This window comes from Monopterus albus, unplaced genomic scaffold (genome assembly GCF_001952655.1).
Source record: "Monopterus albus unplaced genomic scaffold, M_albus_1.0 scaffold117.1, whole genome shotgun sequence".
Taxonomy (NCBI): Eukaryota; Metazoa; Chordata; class Actinopteri; order Synbranchiformes; family Synbranchidae; genus Monopterus; species Monopterus albus.
This window is the reverse complement of record NW_018127997.1, coordinates 253,119-275,235: the sequence shown is the minus strand read 5'-3', so window position 1 is coordinate 275,235 and position 22,117 is coordinate 253,119. Positions and strand designations below refer to the sequence as shown.

Genomic DNA, 22,117 nt, shown 5'->3' with positions numbered 1-22,117 from the left:
TATTAAAAAAAACAAAGAAAGAAAAGGAACAAATAGTCAAATAGTCACAGTGAAGAGTGGACTGACAGTTGACTGACAAAGTCCTCAGCTGGGTACAGTGCTACTATCTATTGGCATTTTTATAGCTTGTAGCTGTAGCTAATTTACTTGTTAATATAGCTGAAAAAAAGCTAATGATCCACGACCAGGTTTGTGGAAGATTTATTCTAATGCTAGTATGTTTTTCATTTAGTGATAGCTTCTTATCTATTTCATCAGTTCAACTTTCACTTGAAAGGTGAGACAGTGCAAGTGATCAAGTCTTCTGAATGAGACCACTGTGAGCTTCAACTGGATGCAAATTGAATCCAGAGGCTTTGCTGTTTGTTTGTATTAACCACTGATCTATAAGCTTCTGTCTGTCACCACACTTAGTGCAATTGTGCAGGTTGTATGAGTGCAAGTCTGGATTACAATAAACAATGCTGTTGCATCTTGAAGTTAGATTTTTGAATACACATCATAGGAAACTCATAAGAAATTGAAACTCTGGCTAAATTGGGATTTACTTGTAAATCAGAAACTGTCAAAGAACTGATCAAAGAAAATGTCAACAAGATAATGAATCCAAGACACTGACTTTCACAGTTTATCAATCATTTCTGTAAAGCCTCTAGACTTTCTTACCTGCCCTTCCTGATAGTTTCCCTGCCCAGCAGAGGTCCAAGAACAGGATCCAGTGTTTCCTCCAAGTTCTCTATCAGAATCACATCGCCTGCTGCCAGTGCTCTCTCTATGGCATCCAGATATCTTTCAGCGCATAGTAAGAATTCTGCTGTCAGTATCTTGTCCCCCAAAAAATGACCATCTGCAAATTTCACCATAAAGTCTTTTACCCTTTCTGTCCAATGCGGATGACACGCAGGTCCTCGCCGTATTTGTTTTTGATCCACTTGATGCCCTGTAGCTGGGGGTCCACCATCAGGGGCCAACGCTGGCAGGAAGTGAGAATGGTTGCATTCTCTGTAGACATCCTGTCGGCGGGCAGCCCCTCGTTCTGCCACACTGCAACGTCAGCATCGTCCGTCAGCATGGTCAAAGGGTCCAAGTCAGGGGTCACCGGGATAGGAACCTTACAGATGAGGTCAAGGAGTATGTATGACATTCAATCATTTTATGCTGTGGTGCAGTCTTAAAATTGGAACAAGCAATGTTTCTGGTTTCTTCTCCAAATAAAATGTGTGTGTGATTTATAGTTCAGTGTGTGACTGTAGAGGTTTATTGCAGCCCACTACACTAGACTGATGCATTGATGATGAGCAGGCTGTATTGTGCTTTTATTACATATGTTACAGTTCTTGTGTTTACATTGTTTTATGTACTTTGTGATTCAGAGCAACCATGGTAAGGTCTGCCTGGTTGCATTAATATTCACAGTGACCATGTTTATGTTATGTTCATATTTTTAGATTAAGGAGCCTTTCTACCATGTGTTTCATGATGTCTTCACTATCAACTCTTTTTTCTTATGTCAGAAACCTGCAGGAGAAAATCAAAGCAGTTCAAGCTGACCAGTCACACTTCTTGCAGTCTCTGTGGATAGTGCATTTGTTGAAGATTAATTTCAGCTGGAGATTAATACTCACTTTGTACTATACTGTAGCATTTCGAGACACTAAAAAGGTGACGATTATGAGCCTTTTTTTCCTTGTGTTTGAAGATTCTCTCCAGAGATTTAAAGACATTTAAAATGTCTTTGAATGCAATACTGGGGAATGGACAACTACATGTAATTAAACTAGCAGTTTAAGGATAATAATCACCTTTATTTGGCCAAGTATGTTCCACACACTTGTTTCTGGTACAGAACCAAGGCAGCCATCTGTGGTGCCAACTCACACCGGGGGCAACCTGGGGGTTCAGTGTCTTGCCCAAGGACACGTTGACATGTGGATTGCAGGCACTAAGATTTGAACCTCCAACCCTCTGGTTGGGAGACTGCTCTACCCACTGAACCATAGTCGCCCCATTTTGTATTGACTGAAGTAGATAAATTACATTTTTGCCATTTTTTGTGTAGCTAACTACCACAACTACAAATAATTTTGGGTCATGAAAGGAAATGAATGACTTTTTATTTTTATTTTACCATTGCTTCTCTAACCCTGACTGGCAGGGCCATTTAGACCAGTGATCAAGCTGTTCATACGCTCTAAAGGTGTAAAGCTCAAGACTGTTTTAGTTGTTAACTTTGTACAAGTCAGATGTTGCAGAACTGGCAGGTAACACGACAGGCTCATATTTTTAGACTCAAAAGTTTGTCTAAGTTGAATATTTGTTATAATCAATTGACTGCTCATGCTTGTTGCCCCATTCAAGTTACTGATATTGATGTTTCCCCATTCTGAGATCTCAGGAATTACTCTGGTGAGTACACCGTTATCATAACCAACAAATGATGAGGAAATAGTTGCCTCCATTACTGTTGTTTTCACGCTTAGTAAACCCCACCGACATTGTACTTGAACTTGAGAAAAACACATTAAGCCTGTAAAAACAACCTGATTACAGTTATCAGGACTCCATGTGGTATTCCAGTTGTAGCTCCAACATATACTGCAGTTAAACTTTTGAACATGCCAGTCATCGCACCTTTACATACAGGTATAAACTCTACTTGAGGCCACCCACCTTCAGCTGATTGAGATATGGCCTCCAAGTGTTGTCCATAAGCTGAAGCCTGTAGCGTTTGGTGAAGTATCCCAGGTAGGAGATGAAGGTAGTGATGAGGAGGACGTCCCCACACAGAGTCCTCTCTTGTTTCTTGAAGTTTTCTACAGCCTCAGCCCAACGCACGTTCTCTGATGCCAGACCCCCAACCTGAAACACAGCGACAGACCATGAACACACAGATTTATTGTTTTACATTACAACACCATAGTCCTTGTGGAGTATCCTGTAGAATCAAATCCAAATTAATCTCTGTCTGCAGTCATTGATGCACAGACTCATGAACATTAGGAGGTCTCTTGTGATCTTCAAGTCCTTTTTATTAGGTTTTCATATCCTTTATCACCTCTTTGCTTGTGTACCAACACCTCTACTCTTTACTGCAACAATGATCCAGTTTACCTTCAGGGATCAGTAAAGTTCACCTTAATATCTTATGTCTTCTAAACTTGAGAGGCCCTGCACTTTGATACAAACCCCAACTTTTCAGCATACATCATGGAAACACTGCACACTTCAGTAAGTTGACTGCATTTGCTTTGGTATCTGTCTGGCTAGCAAATGAGAACAACTGCTTGTCCTTTTGTTGCTCCTGCCAGGTGTTTTGGAAACTTCCTCTGAATAATTTTGATTATCATACTAACAGTGTCAACACTCATCTTTTTGCTTTGCTGCTGTCAGCAGGGAATTACACACTCGTGTAGATTTATAAAGTTTTCAGACCCTTTTTTACACATTTTGTGATTTTATGTTAAATGGATAAAATTGCCAGTTTTGCCCATCAACCTACCACCAGTAATGACCTCATATACAGTATACAGTACATGTCTGTGTTGGGGGAAGTACTCAGATCCTTAAAGGATGTTGCTGGCCATTTTCTATATTAACATTTTCAGTCACCACAGTCAAATAAGCTGATCCAGACTGGAGACTTGTCTTTAGTGTGTATAAAGGGATGGTTGAAAATACTATTAATAGAGACAATGATCGGCCTTATCCTTTACCTTAACTGAATAATTCACAATTTAAAATACTTCATTACAAGAACATATGTATCATCCTGGATTAATATTACTGAATCATATATGTGAAAGCAATATGTTTAATGCCTAGCTAAGATGCAGATACTGTTGGGTGGTTTAACTTAAAACAGTGCATCTATCATATTTTATAAACTGCTGATATGGATTGTGCATAAAACCTATAATACTAATGCTCTACTGTACCCTGGATACATCCTGTCAAATGAATAAATATAAATGTAAAGGAAGTAGCTGTCAGATAACAATAATGGAGTGAAAAGGTACAATATTTTTGTCTGAAATGCAATGGAGTACAAGTACAGTAAAAGCAGTAATACAGTATTAGAAGTCATATAAAATGGAATGGTAGGGATAAGATAAAATAAGATAAGTGTACAGGGTGAAGAGGAACGGTGCCAACACAGTTCCCTGCAGGGTCCCTGTGCTGCAGACTTCCATGTCAGACACAGTCTCTTGCCCACACATACTGTGGTTGGTTGGTGAGGTAGTCCAGAACCCAGTTTGATAGCTGGAGGTGCACTCTAGTGTGCTCCAGTTTATCCCTCAGACGTACTGGCTGTATGGTTTTAAAAGCAGTGCAGAAATCAAAAAAACATTATTCTCACAGTGCTCCCAGGCTTCGCCAGATGAGGAAAAGCTTTGTGTAAGAGGTAGATGATGCTGTCATTCATTCTGATTCTAGGCTGGTAGGCAAACTGAAGCGGGTCCAGAGATGAGCTCACTAGAGTGCGGAGATGGATCAGAACCAGTCTCTCGAGTGTCTTCATCAGGTGCAGCATTAGTGCCAGTGGCCTGTTACTGTTGAGGTCCCTAAGGTGCTGCGTCTTTGGCACCGGTACCACACAGGATTTTTTCCACATTTGTGGTACTCTACCCGGCCTCAGGCACATGTTGAACAAGTGCCCAACTATCCCACCCACCTTGATCTTTCTAAGTCTGTCTCTTACCTGTGCTGCTGTAAAGGTCAGATTGGAGCCGGGGGTTGGAGGGGGCTGAAGTATAAGCATAGTTGTAAATGTTTGATCCTTACTAAATGAGTAGGATGAAAAGAAAAACCAAAGAGGTGGCCATGATAATAAGGAGAGATTAAAATACATGTGTGTGGGTATCAATACAAGTTTGTACACATCTGTGTCTATCTGTGTTGTACGTGTATGTGTGTGCTAGCTGGGCCGACTGTTGCCCTCCTCACCAGGCGGTTGGCCAGGGAAATGGTGCGTGCGGTTGATTCTGCTTCCTGTTGACACTTGAGCTTATCTGCTGTGGCTTTCTCAAACTTGGCTGTCAGCTTGGCCAGGTTCTCATTAAGGTGCTGATAGGCCAAAAACATACAGACAGACACACAGTGAAACAGAAAAATTGGCACTTGTTAAGACACAGTGTGGTCATAAAGAGGACAAAGAACAAAGATGACTAAAGTCTGCCTAATGAAAGAAACCTGGAAATGTGTGAAAAGTTAGCTAAAACTTATCATTCACTCTGCTATGGATTTATTTGGCATATGGAAGTAATTAGCACAAGGACAAACAGGATTAATCGGTGGAGAGGCACACAGGTTCAGTAGATTAGTTTGAGGATTGCTAATTCCCCTTGGCTCCAGACTCGCTCTCTGCTCAAGCGATCTGACGGAGGGCTGAAAAATGACAGCGAGAAGTCATGCTGGATTTTATTAAGAGTGGCCACTCTGCACTCTGCAGGGTTTGATATAAGCAGACACTGAGCACCATGCTCTGCTGGGGCGCTCTCACGCTGTTATGTATTGAATGTCAACTGAAAAACCATTATTTACAGCTGCTTTTATCAGTAGGGTCTTTTTTTAGCTGATGGATTTAGTTTTACATTAATGAACAGTAAAATCCTTTAATAGCACTTAAACCAGCTTTGAATTGATAAAAGGCTGGTGGTGTATGGTCACTAGTGGAGTTGTGTCAACTGTCACTTGGGCCTTTATAAAACAATTCATATCCTGATTTTTGGTTGCAGCTCATAGCCTCAAGTTGGTGTTGTTTTTATTTTATGTCTGTAGCATCAATTTCTTATTACACTCCACATCTTCAGGGTTTAATAGAGTTCACAATGATGTCTCGCAAATCTTTTATACCTGGGTGCTGAGATTTCAGGCTTTCACAAGTCACTTTAGAGCCTACGATTTGTTCTGTGCAGAAGTCAGGCCACCAACAAAAGTTTTACAAGACTTTCAATGTATCTGTCAGAGCATTTTTCTGCCAAATAACTAGAAAACAAAAACAAGACTTCGAGGAACAGTAAGCCCTTTCTTTAATAAAATGGTATTTTAACTTGAAAGTCTAAATCCTATGGATTTTAGATGTTGAAATGGTGTTCTCTTAAAAAAGATACTTGGCACTTAGCAAAACAGCTTTTCATTTCCTGTATCCTTAGTCCAATGCAATAGCTTACATTAATCTTGGTCTTGATGGCAGCAAGTTTCTCCTGTGCAGCAGCCAGCTCTGCGTTGGCCTCAGTCAGAGCCTGGCGCTTAGGCTCCACCTCACAATACACCTCATAGAACTTGACAATGTTTAAAACCCATGAGCATAGCCCCGCCGCTGCGTATGACTTGGAGGCTACCAGATCAGGCTGGAACTCTGGATCCTGGAGAGGACCAAGACAGATGAACTTACACATGCACAAATGAAAACTCAACATAGATTGCATACTCTATCAGAACCTCTAATTCAATTACAGCCTGACCAAAGTAAGCTGTGGGCTGAAAATGTATTGCTAATCTGCCCAACAAATACAGTAACTGCATATTGTATTTACACATACAAAACTGATTTATGAGCATAATAGGTCTTTCTGACATTTGTTTTAATATATAAATAATTTTATGCAACCACGCTCTGTACCACAGAGAGACAGCCAGCTAGCTAAACCAAAAGAGCTAATGTGTGTTAATTAAAAGTGTCTAAGATTGTTTACTCTCAGAAATGCACCTACTAATTGAAAAAAAAGGTTTAGTCTCTTATACCACATAAATGAGGCAGTAATGAGTAGCTAAATCCAATCAAATGGGAAAAAAGTCCAATTTAACACTGGCCAAACTAGTCTTAGTAGCCTAGCATAAAAAAAGCAGCAGTAAGTGCCAGTTGAGTTATTTATTAGACCAGTAACTTTGGTGTAAATTATTGTACTGCACTTTGCTCCTGCATTCCCTTTAGGCTATCCTATGCAACTTATGTAACAGGAGCTGATGCAGGTACACATTAGAAATAGAGGATGTGCTATCACTGGCACCAGTTTATAGGCATGAAGACTGTAAACTGTTGAAAAAGCTCTGGACGCTTATGATTTCAGCTTCTCCTTTGTAAGAGGACTGTTATTTCTTCTTTTAAAAGGGACACTGTCTATCTTTAAGATTGGTGAAATCAAGATTGTAGTATCTGCACTATTTTGTCTTGCAAAGACTGTAACAAAGAGTTTGGGTCATCCTTACAAAAAGGCATTAAATTAACATATTACAACTTATCTGTCTGTTAAACAGTTTGGTTGACTAGCCTCTCCAAGCCTTAAAGCACAGTATAAGTCACAGCAAGACATAAGTTAGTAATGGTTTCTTCATAAACATGAATTACCTTTTATTTTTGACCACCACTTTTACATATTAATTCACTACATTAAGAGTGTCTGGAAGCTGAATCTGTGGTGTACATAGTGAATTCAGGCTTTATCTGCTGCACTGTCTTATCTAGTATCTGCTCCACTGAACTCTTAATCAGGGTGGCTGTTAAATTTGTAACGCCTAATTAACTGGTTGATTTTCTCTGGCTGTCATTTGGATGCTCAGCAGCCATAATGTGCCACTGTCACTGTAATCACGCCTCTGCTAATTTTTTTACTTATTAGTTGAACTTGCTCAGCGGCGGACTTTCCACACTGTGCATCATTAGAAATGACTAAATGAAATGTTCACCTGCAGGTAAGGCTGGATAGCTTTAAGGCAAGCCTCTGGGATGTTCTTTTTGTTGAAGTTTATCAGTGAGTCCAGGAACGCATCAACTTTGGCCATCATCACCTTTGCAGCCTTCCAGCTGCGATCCTTTGGGACTTTGCCACCGGGTGCCATCAGGACCATGACTGCGGCAGTGACATTGGTCACCGCTGCTACCGGAGAGCCAAATGACTTCAGTTCTGTCAGGTTGTTCTGAAGCAGGGAAGACAGAGGCAACAATGGATGAAAAATCAAAGGGCTATGATTTAATTGAGTTTGAACAATCTCTGTGGTCTGCTGGGGGAAAAAGAGGGGGAAAGAAAAGGATTAGAATAAAGGAAGAAGAATCACTGCTGACTTTGAGAGGACAACAGAGAATTCTAATTAGAGCATCTTTAGAGAGCGCTAAGCTGTGATTGAACTGTCTGTTCTGCTTGTTTGAACCGAGAGCACCTTTTAAACACAGAGAGGTTTTTGAAAATCCCCCAGGCAGCTTATAAACCTACACAGGATGCGAGGATGAAGTAAAAGGCCTGCAGAACATAGCAAAGACCGGGTTATATATGTGATTCAATAATCTTTTATACAGCTCAAGGTCTGTGTGGACATAAATTATTCTAGTGAAACAAGCGAAATCAAATAAAACAGAACACAAGTCCTCTTAAAGGAGAAAAAACTAAAAGAGAGAAAGAAAAATATGATGGAGCAACTCATTAAGACATAGCGAGAGATAAGCGAGTAGCTAACCTTATTTAGAGTGTTGAGGGCATCCTGGGCGGCTAGAAGAGCTGGTTCAGCCTTGGCCAAGTCCTCCTCACAGTCTCTCTGTTTTCCGCTGACTACCACAGCAATGGCTGCCACCTTTTGCTCTTCCTCGTCAGCCACTGCCTTCTCCTTGGACACCTTCTCAGTCTCTATCCCGACCACCTGGGGAAAGCACCAGACACAAAACCTGAGCAGCAACAAGAAGGGTCTGATGTGCAGAAACTACCCAGATAAACAGAGTACAGGAAAATGACCAACATTGTTTCTAAAAGAGAGTGCATGTTCTTGCCTGGATCAGCTTATCAGCATCTTCGTTCTTCTGCTTAAGCTCCACCTCCTGAGCAGCTAGCTTGGCCTTGAGGTCATCTACCTATCAGAAGGTGAGATATGAAGGCCAGGACATCAAGCCCATAAGCCCATAAGTGATGATACTATGGCCAAGGCTTCAGATCTCAATGAACAAAACTGTAGATCATAATCACTGAACCAGAATGAGAGTTTCTCCGAATATATTTATGTATGTAGGTTTATCGATCTGTCGTTCATTCAAAATTAAAAGTACTCTCAAATAGCAGTGGCACAAAGTACATTTACTTCACTACAGTTTTAATGTTTTGTATACTTTGTTATTCATTTTATGCTACTTATTTGCTTACATTTGTAACATTACAGTAGGAAAGGTACTTTTATAGCTATAATTTGAAGATTAATATATTATTATAACATATGAAACATGTAAAAAATTTTATGTATATGTTATGTATACTACCTACAGTAATGGTATACAAAGGTAGCAGTTCAAATTTGCTCCATCTCAACTTCAACATTAAAATGCTGTTTACACATTGTTTCAAGACATTTTCAGAATCCAATAATACTGTACCTGCTCTCATAAAACATCTACAAAGACTTTTTTTTTTGCATTGTATATATCCAAGTTTACGCTGGCATCAGTTATTTAGGGACGCCATATTCTTCCCACTTACACTAAGACAAAACAAACAGACAGACTCTGAACCCCTCCAGTCCATTATCAAACCTATCCAGCCCATTTCCCAGCCCTGAACGGTATCAAACACTATCCCTAGCTTTCAGTTCTGCTCTTACAGTATGCAATACATACAATCTAAATAGCACTGTCAAAGATTAGAAAACAATTATTAACTCAGCTTAATAGGCAATAATAAAAATGACATTAAATATGCAGCTGGTGCAGCCCATGTACCAGCATGTTCTGTTCATCTAAGAGCTACCTTTTCTAGCTTCAACTTATCTATGGCTTCACTGGTCCATTCCTTATTTGTTGTGCATTAGCTGCAGTCCAGCATGACAGATAATTTTGTCTTTTGAAGGCATTCTGCTGAATTGATACAAGTCCCCCAGTATGCATGTTTGTGGTGTAAGGGGAATATCTATGTTAGTGCGGGTCATTGCCTGCTTAGTTATGCCCAACCACCGATCTTTGATTTGATTGCAGTCCCATAACAGATGAGTAAAGGCTCCTTCTGCTGTACCACATTTATCACTGTCGCTTACACCCATTTTGTGTAACTGTGACAGGGTGTAGCACAGTCTATTTAATATTTTAAATTGCCTTAGTTTGTTTTTTTGTACAAAGAAAGAGGTGTCTTACATTTTTCATATATCATCCCGGGAGATAGCCTCCTCTTCTTTATGAAGGTCACTGGTCCATTTCATTGCACAGACAAACTGATCACTGGTGCGTTCTCTTAAAATGAAATCTTTCTACTAAATGAGTTATAAGTAATTTAATATTAAGCATATTTTCAAATTTATGTGTATTAATGTTCAGTTTGTCTATGGGAATATTTTGATTGGAGAATGCTTTAAAGCACCATTATTTACAGTGGTGTGAAAAAGTGTTTGCCCCCTTACTGATTTCTTATCTTTTTGCATGTTTGTCACACTGTAATGTTTCAGATCGTCAAACAAATTTATATATTAGTCAAAGATAACACAAGTAAACACATCATGCAGTTTTTAAATGAAGGTTTTTATTATTAAGGGAAAACAAAATCCAAAACTATATAGCCCTGTGTGAACAAGTGTTGGCCCCCCTGTCAGAACACTGGTTTATCGCCCCTGAGTTCAATTTCTCTAGCCACACCCAGGCCTGATTACTGCCACACCTGTTCGCAATCAAGAAATCACTTAAATAGGACCTGCCTGACAAAGTGAAGTAGACCAAAAGATCCTCAAAAGCTAGACATCATGCCGAGATCCAAAGAAATTCAAAAACAAATGAGAAAGACAATAATGGAGCTCTATCAGTCCGGAAAAGGTTATAAAGCCATTTCTAAAGCTTGGGGACTGCAGCGAACCACAGTGAGAGCCATTATCCACAAATGGCGAAAACATGGAACAGTGGAGAACCTTCCCAGGAGTGGCCGGCCGACCAAAATTACCCCAAGAGCGCAGCGACAACTCATCCAAGAGGTCACAAAAGACCCCACAACAACATCCAAAGAACTGCAGGCCTCACTTGCCTCAGTTAAGGTGAGTGTTCATGACCCCACCATAAGAAAGAGACTGGGCAAAAATGGTTTGCATGGCAGAGTTCCAAGACGAAAACCACTGCTGAGCAAAAAGAACATAAAGGCTCGTCTCAGTTTTGCCAGAAAACATCTTGATGATCCCCAAGACTTTTGGGATAATACTCTGTGGACAGACGAGACAAAAGTTGAACTTTTTGGAAGGTGTGTGTCCCATTATGTGTGGCGTAAAAGTAACACCGCATTTCAGAAAAAGAACATCATACCAACAGTAAAATATGGTGGTGGTAGTGTGATGGTCTGGGGCTGTTTTGCTGCTTCAGGCCCTGGAAGACTTGCTGTGATAAATGGAACCATGAATTCTGCTGTGTACCAAAATATCCTGAAGGAGAATGTCCGGCCATCCGTTTGTGACCTCAAGCTGAAGCGAACTTGGGTTCTGCAGCAGGACAATGATCCAAAGCACACCAGCAAGTCCACTTCTGAATGGCTGAAGAAAAACAAAATGAAGACTTTGGAGTGGCCTAGTCAAAGTCCTGACCTGAATCCAATTGAGATGCTGTGGCATGACCTTAAAAAGGCAGTTCATGCCCGAAAACCCTCCAATGTGGCTGACTTACAACAATTCTGCAAAGATGAGTGGGCCAAAATTCCTCCACAGCGCTGTAAAAGACTCATGGCAAGTTATCGAAAACGCTTGATTGCAGTTGTTGCTGCTAAGGGTGGCCCAACCAGTTATTAGGTTTAGGGGGCAAACACTTATTCACACAGGGCTTTGTAGTTTTGGATTTTGTTTTCCCTTAATAATAAAAACCTTCATTTAAAAACTGCATGATGTGTTTACTTGTGTTATCGTTGACTAATATTTAAATTTGTTTGATGATCTGAAACATTACAGTATGACAAACATGCAAAAAGATAAGAAATCAGTAAGGGGGCAAACACGTTTTCACACCACTGTAAGTTTAAGGAAGGGTGGGAAAGTTTAACGAGAATGACAGGGGGGCCAACACTTGTTCACACAGGGCTATATAGTTTTGGATTTTGTTTTCCCTTAATAATAAAAACCTTCATTTAAAAACTGCATGATGTGTTTACTTGTGTTATCTTTGACTAATATATAAATTTGTTTGACGATCTGAAACATTACAGTGTGACAAACATGCAAAAAGATAAGAAATCAGTAAGGGGGCAAACACTTTTTCACACCACTGTAGATACTCACTTTTTGGGATATTCTATGAACAATTTATATTTATGTTTTATGTTTTCTGGTTTGCATACACTATGTACTGTATTATCAATAGCACCCATAGTGTCACGCTCCACAGACCACATTTAAAAATATGGTTTAATATTTTAAAATATGCTTATTTGCTCTCTGTTATTAGATGAGAACAACACCACTCTCATGACTGTCTGTTAACTATGGAGCTGCAGCAATTAGCTGAAATCAGGGTGAAACAGGTAACCTTGCTTTAGCAAGAGTTTAATAAGTTTCTATAAACCTACTACATTGCATATCTGCTATCTGGTAACAGAACTGTTACCTCGTTGGTTGTTCTATATGAAACCAAAGGTTACAAAAGTATGTCTAAAACACTTGTGACTATTACGTGGGACAGAAATACAACAGGTTAACAATGGAAATGTACTGTGCGTGCATGTCAGGTCTGCACTGGGCCATATTGCATGATTTTTAAACATAATGCTAAATTGGTCTAAAGTGTCCATTAATTTAAAATAAAAATCTCAAAAGCTTTCAAGGCAATTTGGATTCAGTTTTGGGACAGTGTACAGGGGTAGGCTGCCGACAGTAATCTATTGTTGTGTCATTAAACTGTATAAGTAGCAAGCAGTGTGTATATATGGACACTAATGAATCTATTGCTATCATCTAACTGAATCTCTCAGGCAGTTTTGAAGGACTGAACACTTGTTTTTGTTGTTTGTATCATCACTGGTTCTTATCAGAAATCCAATCACTGATCAGGCTAAATGGCAATTCAATGGAAACAAACATCTTTTCAAGACTTTAAAGTAACAAAGCGGATTCAGTGGCTCAGGGAAGTTGAACAAATATGCTTCACAAAGGGCCTAAACCTTTGCAGACAACATTCTGTGCCCTGCAGTAATGTGCCATGGTCCACGCATGTGACCTTTAATACACTGCTAGAAAAAATCTTGTTCTGTCCAAGCAGATAAAGGGACAGAAAAAGATGAACAATATCTGGGAAAGAATAAAAGCTTTTTAGGATCAAGAGCTGCTTTCAACACACACACACACACACACACACACACACACACACACACACACACACACATAAATGTACAAACCAAGGACGGTCGTAAAGAGAAATTAAAGCTGTTACAAACTCCTCATAACTCCCCGACAAATTAGGCTTTGTACTCCCATCCGACTCCATCAAAATGTTGCACTGGGGAAATAAAAACAGACTGTTTTTCATGCTTGTCTTTCAGCTAATTAACAAACAGAAAATCAGGCCAGAGGGAAGACAGCCCTGTCGGGTTGCAGGGACTTTGTGCAAAAGAGTTGGTCGAACATTAGACGAGCAAAAAGTGAGCTTTCACAACATGATGTATAGGCGACATGAAGGGGGGGACTAATTGGTAGGAGAAGGGTGATATTCAGTATATCTGAGCACCTTCTGTGTGTATCTACTGCAGATGAAAGCCCAAGCAGGGAAACATGTCTGCTCCTCTCTCTATAAAACGGCACACTCTCTCTCCCCTCTGATGAAAACGGAATTAGTACAACAGTGTTTCTTAAGGCCAGATCAGATCTGACAGCAAAGCATACAGGTATACTCATTCATCCACATATGACTTATGGACTCAACAGTGTTTGGGATTTCAGTATCTGGCTTGTATTGCTGTGGTGACTATAGCTCCATTTATGCAACAAATAGACAGCTGGCTGCATTTGTTGGGGGGAAAAGGTCTTATTCCAGTTCTTACACTTTAAGGGGAACCCTTCATTTAGCTTTTTTCTCTTTGCAAAATGGGCCAAGACATTAACTGGCTGTGGTGGGAGAGTAGGTCTACCACTATTCCATTTACCACTATTATTAGTACAAATGCAGACTACTACTATTAGTAAAACTGCTAGTAGTATTCTGTAAGTAGTGGTACTCGTATTACAGCTACTACTATTACTATGTGTACTACTAGAATGATTAGTATTACCAGTAGTACTACTAGTCATATTCTTAATATTAACACAAGTAAAATCACCACTTCTACTTACTGCTATTACTACTGGAATTAATATTTGCATTATCCATGGCTCCCAGCCTCAGCACTGGTTCACCACAAGACTGTGTGCTGAGCCCCCTGCTCTACACCCTGTACACCCACGACTGCACCCCCGCCCACCACGGCAACACCATTGTAAAATTTGCTGATGACACCACGGTGGTGGGGCTTATCTCTTGGGGGGATGAGACTACCTACAGGGATGAGGTGGAGAGGCTGATAGTGTGGTGCAGAGAGAACAATCTGCTCCTTAATACCTCAAAGAGTAAGGAGGTCATTGTCGACTTCAGGAGGAAGAAAACCGACATCTTGCCACCGTATATTAGTGGGGACCGTGTGGAGGGGGTGCCAGCCTTCTGCTTTCTGGGAGTCCACATTGAGGAGGGGTGTGAATACCTCTGGACTGCTTAAAAAGGCCCAGCAGAGACTGTACTTCCTATGGGTACCCAGGAAGAACATCTCCCAGAGACTGCTGGTGTCCTTTTATTGGTGCTCCATTGAGAGCATCCTTACATACTGTATATGTGTATGGTAAAGCAGCAGCACAGTGGCTCAGAGGAAAACGCTCCAGAGGGTCATTAATACAGCCCAGGAGATCATCGGCTGCCCTCTCCTCACTCTGGAAGAACTGCATGGTTCCCGCTGCCTCAAAAAAGCCCAGAACATCATTAAGGACACTTCATTCCCAGGACTTTCACTCTTTGAACTGCTGCTGTCAGATAGACAGTTCAGAGCAATCAAATCAAGGACCACTAGCGTCAAGAATAGTTTTTACCCAACAGCAGTTACCACATTGCTGCTAAAATATAATATGCCTCTGTGTGAGAGGTTTGTTGTTTATTTTGTTTTTCTAGCAGTTAGGTTTTTTATATGATCTTATTTCATATGTTATGTTTTTTTCTATTGCCGACTGGAGGTCACTCTAAAATTTCGTTGTACGTGTTACAATGACAATAAAGGCTTATCTATATATCTATCTATTACTCCTAGTGCTATTATAGGTACCAATACTACTGCACTGTCAAAAAGTATGTGTGTGTGTGTGTGTGTGTGTGTGTGTGTGTGTGTGTGTCAACAAGCTTTTAAGTGAACATGTGTGGGCTGAAGCCACATACACATCACTATGCAAGACTAATGCAGCCAAAGGTAGGACACTACCTCCACAAAATTCAAGGCTAAGGAAAAAAACATGGAGCTAATGTGTCCTCTGGGGAACAGATGACTCATACATTTATACAGGATCTCCTACAGCCCATCCCTACACACACACACGCAGATTGTGCCTCATCCCTCCTGGTCCTTATTTATGATGGCCACAGGAGCCCCTGATGAGCCAGAGATCCTCTTGCACACAGTGTTAAATAACAGTACTTATGGCAGCACGGCTATTTGTGTGGATGCACTACCAAACACAGGGTGCATTAATGGTGGCTTGCTGCTGTAAAGGATGTGCTCTCTAATTAAAAGGCTACTCACTTATCATATAGATCCTACAGTATATTTCTGGATGTGTGTGTTGGCTCATTCTTTTTTCAGGGTGCTCTGTGGCTTTCATCACACTGACGTCACCTGATTTTATGCAAAGCAGTGGAGAAGCTCGGTCTGTAAGAGTGAAACTGTGTGTGTGCGGTTTTACATTCACTTGCACAGGTAGACCCACTATAATTAAAACTGTTCTACACACAGACTTTGTGTTGCATTATTCATACAGTGTAGCTCCCTTCTCTGCAAAGGTGTAGAGATGGTAAACATTCTAACAAACCGACCCAGGTATGGATAACAAAGATGGAAACATGAAATGTTGCAAATAAACATTTTACAATTTAAGAACTAGATAAAAAGGATAAAAAGTTATTTCCTTGGTCTACATACAGTATATCAGCATAGCATACCACTAATACTAATGTATTATAACATTATTATAACTGCTACTACTATTATTAGCATTACTACAATCAATACTAGTAGTAATAGCACTACTACTAATATTAGTACTACTTTAATTGTTACTACTATTCCAACTGCTGCTATTACTAATGTCTACTACTTCAACCTGCCATGACACTACTGTCAGTACTACTACGTAGTGACTACTTGCAGGGCTAGTTAGTGAACTTTGGTAGCTGAGGAGCTAACTGCTAACTCACTAGTCAGCACTGCTGGGCTATTGCTAGTACATCTAAGTTTCAATAGTTCCTGGGGAGCCTCAGCTGTTCTACTGTATCCACCCTGGCATTTTGTTCACCATTGTACACCATTTGTTCAATAAAAAGTCACTGATAATTATCTTTGGGTGAACAAGATTGCTAACAGTCGGTTAGCACAAAGGTCAGCACAAGTTCACATCTCAGTAGAACAAATCAACGAAGGTGAACTCTACCCAGAACATTCATTCAAATGAATGTCATCTCCTTGAACAGAACCCCTGACCTCAAACCACTACTATTAATACTATTACTAATACCATTAAAACCACTAGTAATAATATCAAATGGACGGAAAATAAATTGTGTATTAATATAAAACTAAAGAACAAAAGCATGAAAGAACACAAAATCAACAGAGAAATTTAAGAAATAGATAAGACATCTGTAAAAAAGAACAGGCAACATAGAAAATCTTACAAAGCCCAGAGATAGTAACATATATTCTGGTAGTAACATGACAACTTTATTATTGTCAGGTTTGCCCGGCCTCACCGGCCTCTCTCACCTTCCTCACTCCGTCTCTCTCTTTTAGCCTCAGATTGCTGATCACGTACACCTGCGCCTCACCCCTTGATTGTCACCAGCTGCACTTCATTAGTCTATCCTTACTTATACCCAGCTCACCTCTCACTCACTTGCCAGTTCGTTCACATTCTCAGGCCATCTCTTTGTCTCCCGAGTTGATGAATATTCGTTTCTGTATTTTTGTGTGTTTCCAGTTCCCCGTTATTTATGCCCAGGATTACCGTGCTTTTCACCTCCTCTTTTTCCCCCTCTTGGACTGTTTTTCCTCTGGACCTTGGTTTTTTCCGGTAGCTACCATCACCCACCGACCAGCCCAGGAGTGACCCCGCGACGCAGCTCGGCCCACCTCATTCAACTCATTCAACTCATCATCCCTCTACTCCTGCTGCTGGTCAACACTCGGTTACTCTGTTCCACTATCATCCACGTACTTGTTATTGTCACTAAACTACACTGTGTATTATTAAATCACTGCTTGCACTGAAGTGGGCTACCTGGGTCCGCCTCTCTTTTTCGCTCGCTCACGTACCATAACAATTATAGAAACAACACTTCAGCTGTCAGTCAAGACAGAGATTCTATAAAAAAAATTTTTTTTTTTTAAATCATCCCTTGATTTTAACTTGGATCTGGAAGAGTTAAGGGACCTTTCAGGTGCAAGACACTGCTAAACTTCACTGATGAAATCAGGCTCCCGGTCCTGTTAATGTTTCAGGTACTGAAATTCATAACATTTTGAAATGGATGGTTAAAGGTGGAATGATGGGAAAGGGTATATTTTTTCGTTTTGTTGACAACAATAATGCCTCAATACACTTAAACACCACTGCTTGGAATGCAAAGTTTAAACAATACTATAGTATATCATTTAGATTTTGCATCCCAAACCTGAGATTATAATAACAGAATGTTTTGTATTAAACCCACAGCGAAGTGAAATAAATCTTGTTAGTTTTAAATGGATGTTTGTGGACTGTACTGTACCTGAGCGGAGGTGCTGTTGAGCTTCTGCAGGCCGTTCTCCAGTCGCTCCATCTTGGTAATGAGGTCTTTACTCTTCTGACCCAGCAGACTACGATACAGCTTGATCTGCTCCAGAAAAGACTTGGGTGTGGTGTAGTTGTAGCGCCGCTCACTGGCCAGATACTCCTTGGATGTCTGGTTGACACTCATGTGTATGTATGCCATGAATTTACTGACTGACTCCTTTACTTGAGGCTGCAAGAGCGACACAGAACTTTACATTAAAAGCAGATTACTGTGCAGATTTAGCTGGAAAATGATATTTCCTGAGGCTCCCGCTCTGAATTTAATTTTCATAGACTCCCCTCTGCTCTTAAAATTAACAACACCCTCGTTGTGTCACGGTGCCTGACATCTGAAATTATATTTTCAGTGTGTGAACATCACTTTTGTGGGTGGCTTCATCCCTGTGTGTATATTTAAAGTATCAGCTGTTCTCACTTCAATATTCCCCGCCTCCTGGAGGAACCTGAGGCTGACTGACTCCAGCGCCTCTTGTGGCCACTCGTGGAACCAGTCAATCGCTGTACAGTTCACCACTGCAGGGAACTTCCTACTGCGAACCCTCAGTTTACTACCCACTGGAGAGAAACACAAAGCCACCTGAAACACAGGCACACACATACATGCAGAGGTCAAACAAAGTTGAGTGTGAAATATGATACAGCAGCTAGAACCCAGTCATTTTCTTTTCTCTGTGAGTGCCACTTGTGTCACAGGCAGACTGTGCAAAGAAAGGCAGAGAATTCCTGCTCTGATTAGACCGTCTTCATGGTCAAGAGGGAGAGGGAAAAATTGAATTAATTATTTGCAGCTACATCATTAAGCAAATAAAGCCTCAGGCAAGCGTGCAAATTAAAAGAGTGTGTTGGGCCACTGGCTACGTTAGTCTGATTTTCACTGTTGGAGACTAACAACTGGCTTGTTGAGAAACTCAACCAGATGCTTAATACCATTAGACTGAAGAAACAAACATGCAAAAAGCATGCTCAAAGACACTATCACTACTAGGTGACAACTCTGCAGAAAAAAATAGGTGAGCACTTATTTTAAGTTTGCTGTTACCATTGTTTTACACACTGAAGTTTCACCTAGCTGCTTTCATCCAGAGGAATATTATATTTAGTTAAAAGCTGATAATTACAGAACTGAATCGCAGTCACTGACACCGATGAAGCTCAGACAGCTAAAAATGTTTGGCCTTTTTTTCCCCCCTAGTTTCCAGAGTGTGATCACATTCGATAATCATCAGTCAATGGATCGCTTCCTCTGAGGGCAGTGAAAAGTGCACAAATGTGTTTTAAAAGCTACCATAAAGCTCAGCATACAGTCTATATAGTGCACATCATCCAGCTCGTCCAAACCACTGGTTCCCAACCTTTTCAAACTTGTTAATACGCAGCCATGTCTGTTTGTGACCCATTGTCACAGATTGTATGCAGGGCTGAATGAACCTACTACTGCGCCCTGTGTGGCGCGGTGTTGACTGGCCCCTCTCTGTGAATGAGCGTGCCAAAGAATCCATCGAGTGCAGTGAACACAGTAAAAGATTGTACCCACTAGAACTCCTAACCTGGAATGCTATATGGCACTAGGCTTGCCACTTATTTTGTAGTAATTTTGTTTTGCTTAGCAGCTTCATTTATAATCTGTAACTATTTTCTTAAGCGTCTCATACATTTTAATAATAAAATTGAAGCTATGATGCCAAAAATTTAGGTGGTTAAACTCATCATCTCTGTGTTGTGACTTATGATCAGAAAAGGTGACTGAAAAATGGAAACAGACTGCAAGATAAATTAATTATTTAAATATTTATATTATTCAATAATGTATTTATTTAAATATTTTCATTATTCAATAATGTATTAAAAGCAGGCCTGCAAAAGGGCCATGATGCAAACAGAAGGGGGCACATCTGCATCCAAGATTCATTTCCCCTTCTTAAAGTCCTGAAGGCATAATACAATACAGTATCTTGGACAAAAAAAGATTAGAGAAAGTAACAGACAGATTCAAAAACACATGCTGCCCCATGTTGTGACCTTAAATAACACAACAATGATGTTAACACCTCCTCAACAAAGTTCATTCAAACACTGAATGATATTATGAGCTTTTTGTGAAAGTGCCTCCTTTTGTCCAGACAGACAATTTTGAGACAGGGAACAGTTAGAAATCTACTATTTACGAGGCTGTGCTCATGGGATTGACTTCCTCATTTATTAACTCTCCAGGCCAGGAAGGCTTGAACTGGGAGCAAGGCGGGGATGGAGAATGTGGCTGGTGGTGGAGATGCACACTGTAATAATGAGAGGATAAGCAACCCCCTGGAATCTGTCTATCCCCAGGACGAACAGAGCAGCTACACAGTGGTGGAACTCTCCGCAGAACAACCTGTCAGTGATCTATAATGACGTCCGCTGGCTCCCGACATATTCAAGTTCATCTGAAAATGTCAGGAATAAAATTGTCTGGGGAGAGGCTTCATAATAAAGTCAGATGTTTGTCCAAATATGAGGGATGTTTTATTTTGGAATGATAAATTAAGAATGTGAGGCAACATTCTATTGCTATATTAAGAGAGGATAGAGATCAAATTCAGATGCAGTTCTATGAGAACGATTAATGGCAAACTTTCCCCCCCTAGAGAGAGTATCTGAGCAAAACTTCTTCTAGGTGATCAGTAGTGAAATTCACTGTAACAAGGAACACACAACTCTTTCTCTTGTACTTATCTATCTATCGAACTGGTTCACCTTGAGCTGTCTGCGAACACGGTCGATGAAGAACTTCCAGCAGTTTTCCCTTGTATCCATCAGTCCCCAGCCACGGACCTCTGGCCTCATGCTGCCAATGATGTTCTCCACCTCGTCATCTGGGAACAGGTCAGGAATCTCTCCTTGAATGGATAAAATGATCCATATTGCCAGTGAGAAGACCATCAATACTGAAGGAAGCAGTTGTAATTAGTTCTGTTAGAGACATTTTGTCTGAGAATTCTCTCAAACTTTCTCATCTTGCCAGGATCTGAACTGACATGGAGATGGTAGCAGCAGGAGTTCATACAGGGAACTTAGGCTAACATAGGCCTGTCACAGCCTCACAGGAGGAGGAATGTGCAAGTTGACATATATGTACATACAGTAGCACCTAGAAACTGTCATGATGCTCCAAAAATGGTGCATTTACCTAAAATTCAACATGGCATGACAACAACTTCACATTTTCTATACTTCAAAATGGCAGCATGCATCTTTTTTTTGACTATTCAACCAATGTTTAACCAGGGGAGTCCCAGTGAGGATTAGAAACCTCTTTCACAAGGGAGCCTGGTCAGATAAGCTTATATTAAACAGTGGCCAATGTGGCCATTTCAGAGATAATGGCATATTGAATGTTCATATCCCAGGATTCTCTGGAGTCATTTGTCTTAAAGACATCATAATTAGCCAGCCTACTCAGAGCCAGTGAACAGGAGACTGATGCAACATGAGCTGCTAGGGTTATATGACTACTGGCTGTAGCTGTGCCAGCACTACTGCTAGCAACTTAATTTGCTAGCACGTTTACTATGCTGACTACTATTGCTTATGTGAGCCGCTACTAAAATGTTGCAAGTTAGGCTGCAATGAAAAAAAAAGTCATAAAAGAACAGTGAACATCTGGCACCTGAAAATGAATATTTTATAGTTTTTTTTTTTAAACAATGCCTTTCCATTAAATAGAAATAAGCTCTAACCATAAAATCACTTATATCAGTTGTATTCTACTGTTTTGTGTGTGCATGTGTGTTTTTCCCTGGCACCCCAGCTAATAGATTTTCACTGTTCTTTTATGACTTTTTTTAACAGTGTATAACAGCAAATATCTGTTAAATAAAATAATGTTGTTTTACAGTAAAAGATTTTAAACCTCCGTCCAGTTAGTACTTATAAAACCCAGATATTTTGATGTAAATATCAGTTACAGTTTCACCCTGTTTTTTTTATTTGATTTTTGATTTGATTTATTCTTTCAAACATGTGAAGACAGTCAATATGTCAACACATATAATTTCACACATATCCACAAATACATTATCAATTTGCTTATACCTAGTAC

At 40.2% G+C, this 22,117-nt stretch overlaps 1 protein-coding gene across 3 annotated transcripts in view; it reads right to left on the bottom strand.

Moving 5' to 3' along the window:
* Positions 1-22,117, bottom strand: part of dnah9 (dynein, axonemal, heavy chain 9) — a 149,130-nt gene that overhangs the window by 52,740 nt on the left and 74,273 nt on the right. For all 3 annotated transcript variants that reach the window (XM_020611726.1, XM_020611728.1, XM_020611727.1), the window contains exons 52-62: positions 20,773-20,915; positions 18,455-18,616; positions 17,975-18,208; positions 8,759-8,839; positions 8,452-8,631; positions 7,687-7,917; positions 6,171-6,365; positions 4,945-5,064; positions 2,671-2,859; positions 876-1,111; positions 667-789 (exon numbers count right to left, since the gene is read on the bottom strand). In XM_020611726.1, the coding sequence (XP_020467382.1) occupies positions 667-789; positions 876-1,111; positions 2,671-2,859; positions 4,945-5,064; positions 6,171-6,365; positions 7,687-7,917; positions 8,452-8,631; positions 8,759-8,839; positions 17,975-18,208; positions 18,455-18,616; positions 20,773-20,915 (1,894 nt within the window). The remainder of the gene's footprint in view (positions 1-666; positions 790-875; positions 1,112-2,670; positions 2,860-4,944; positions 5,065-6,170; positions 6,366-7,686; positions 7,918-8,451; positions 8,632-8,758; positions 8,840-17,974; positions 18,209-18,454; positions 18,617-20,772; positions 20,916-22,117) is intronic.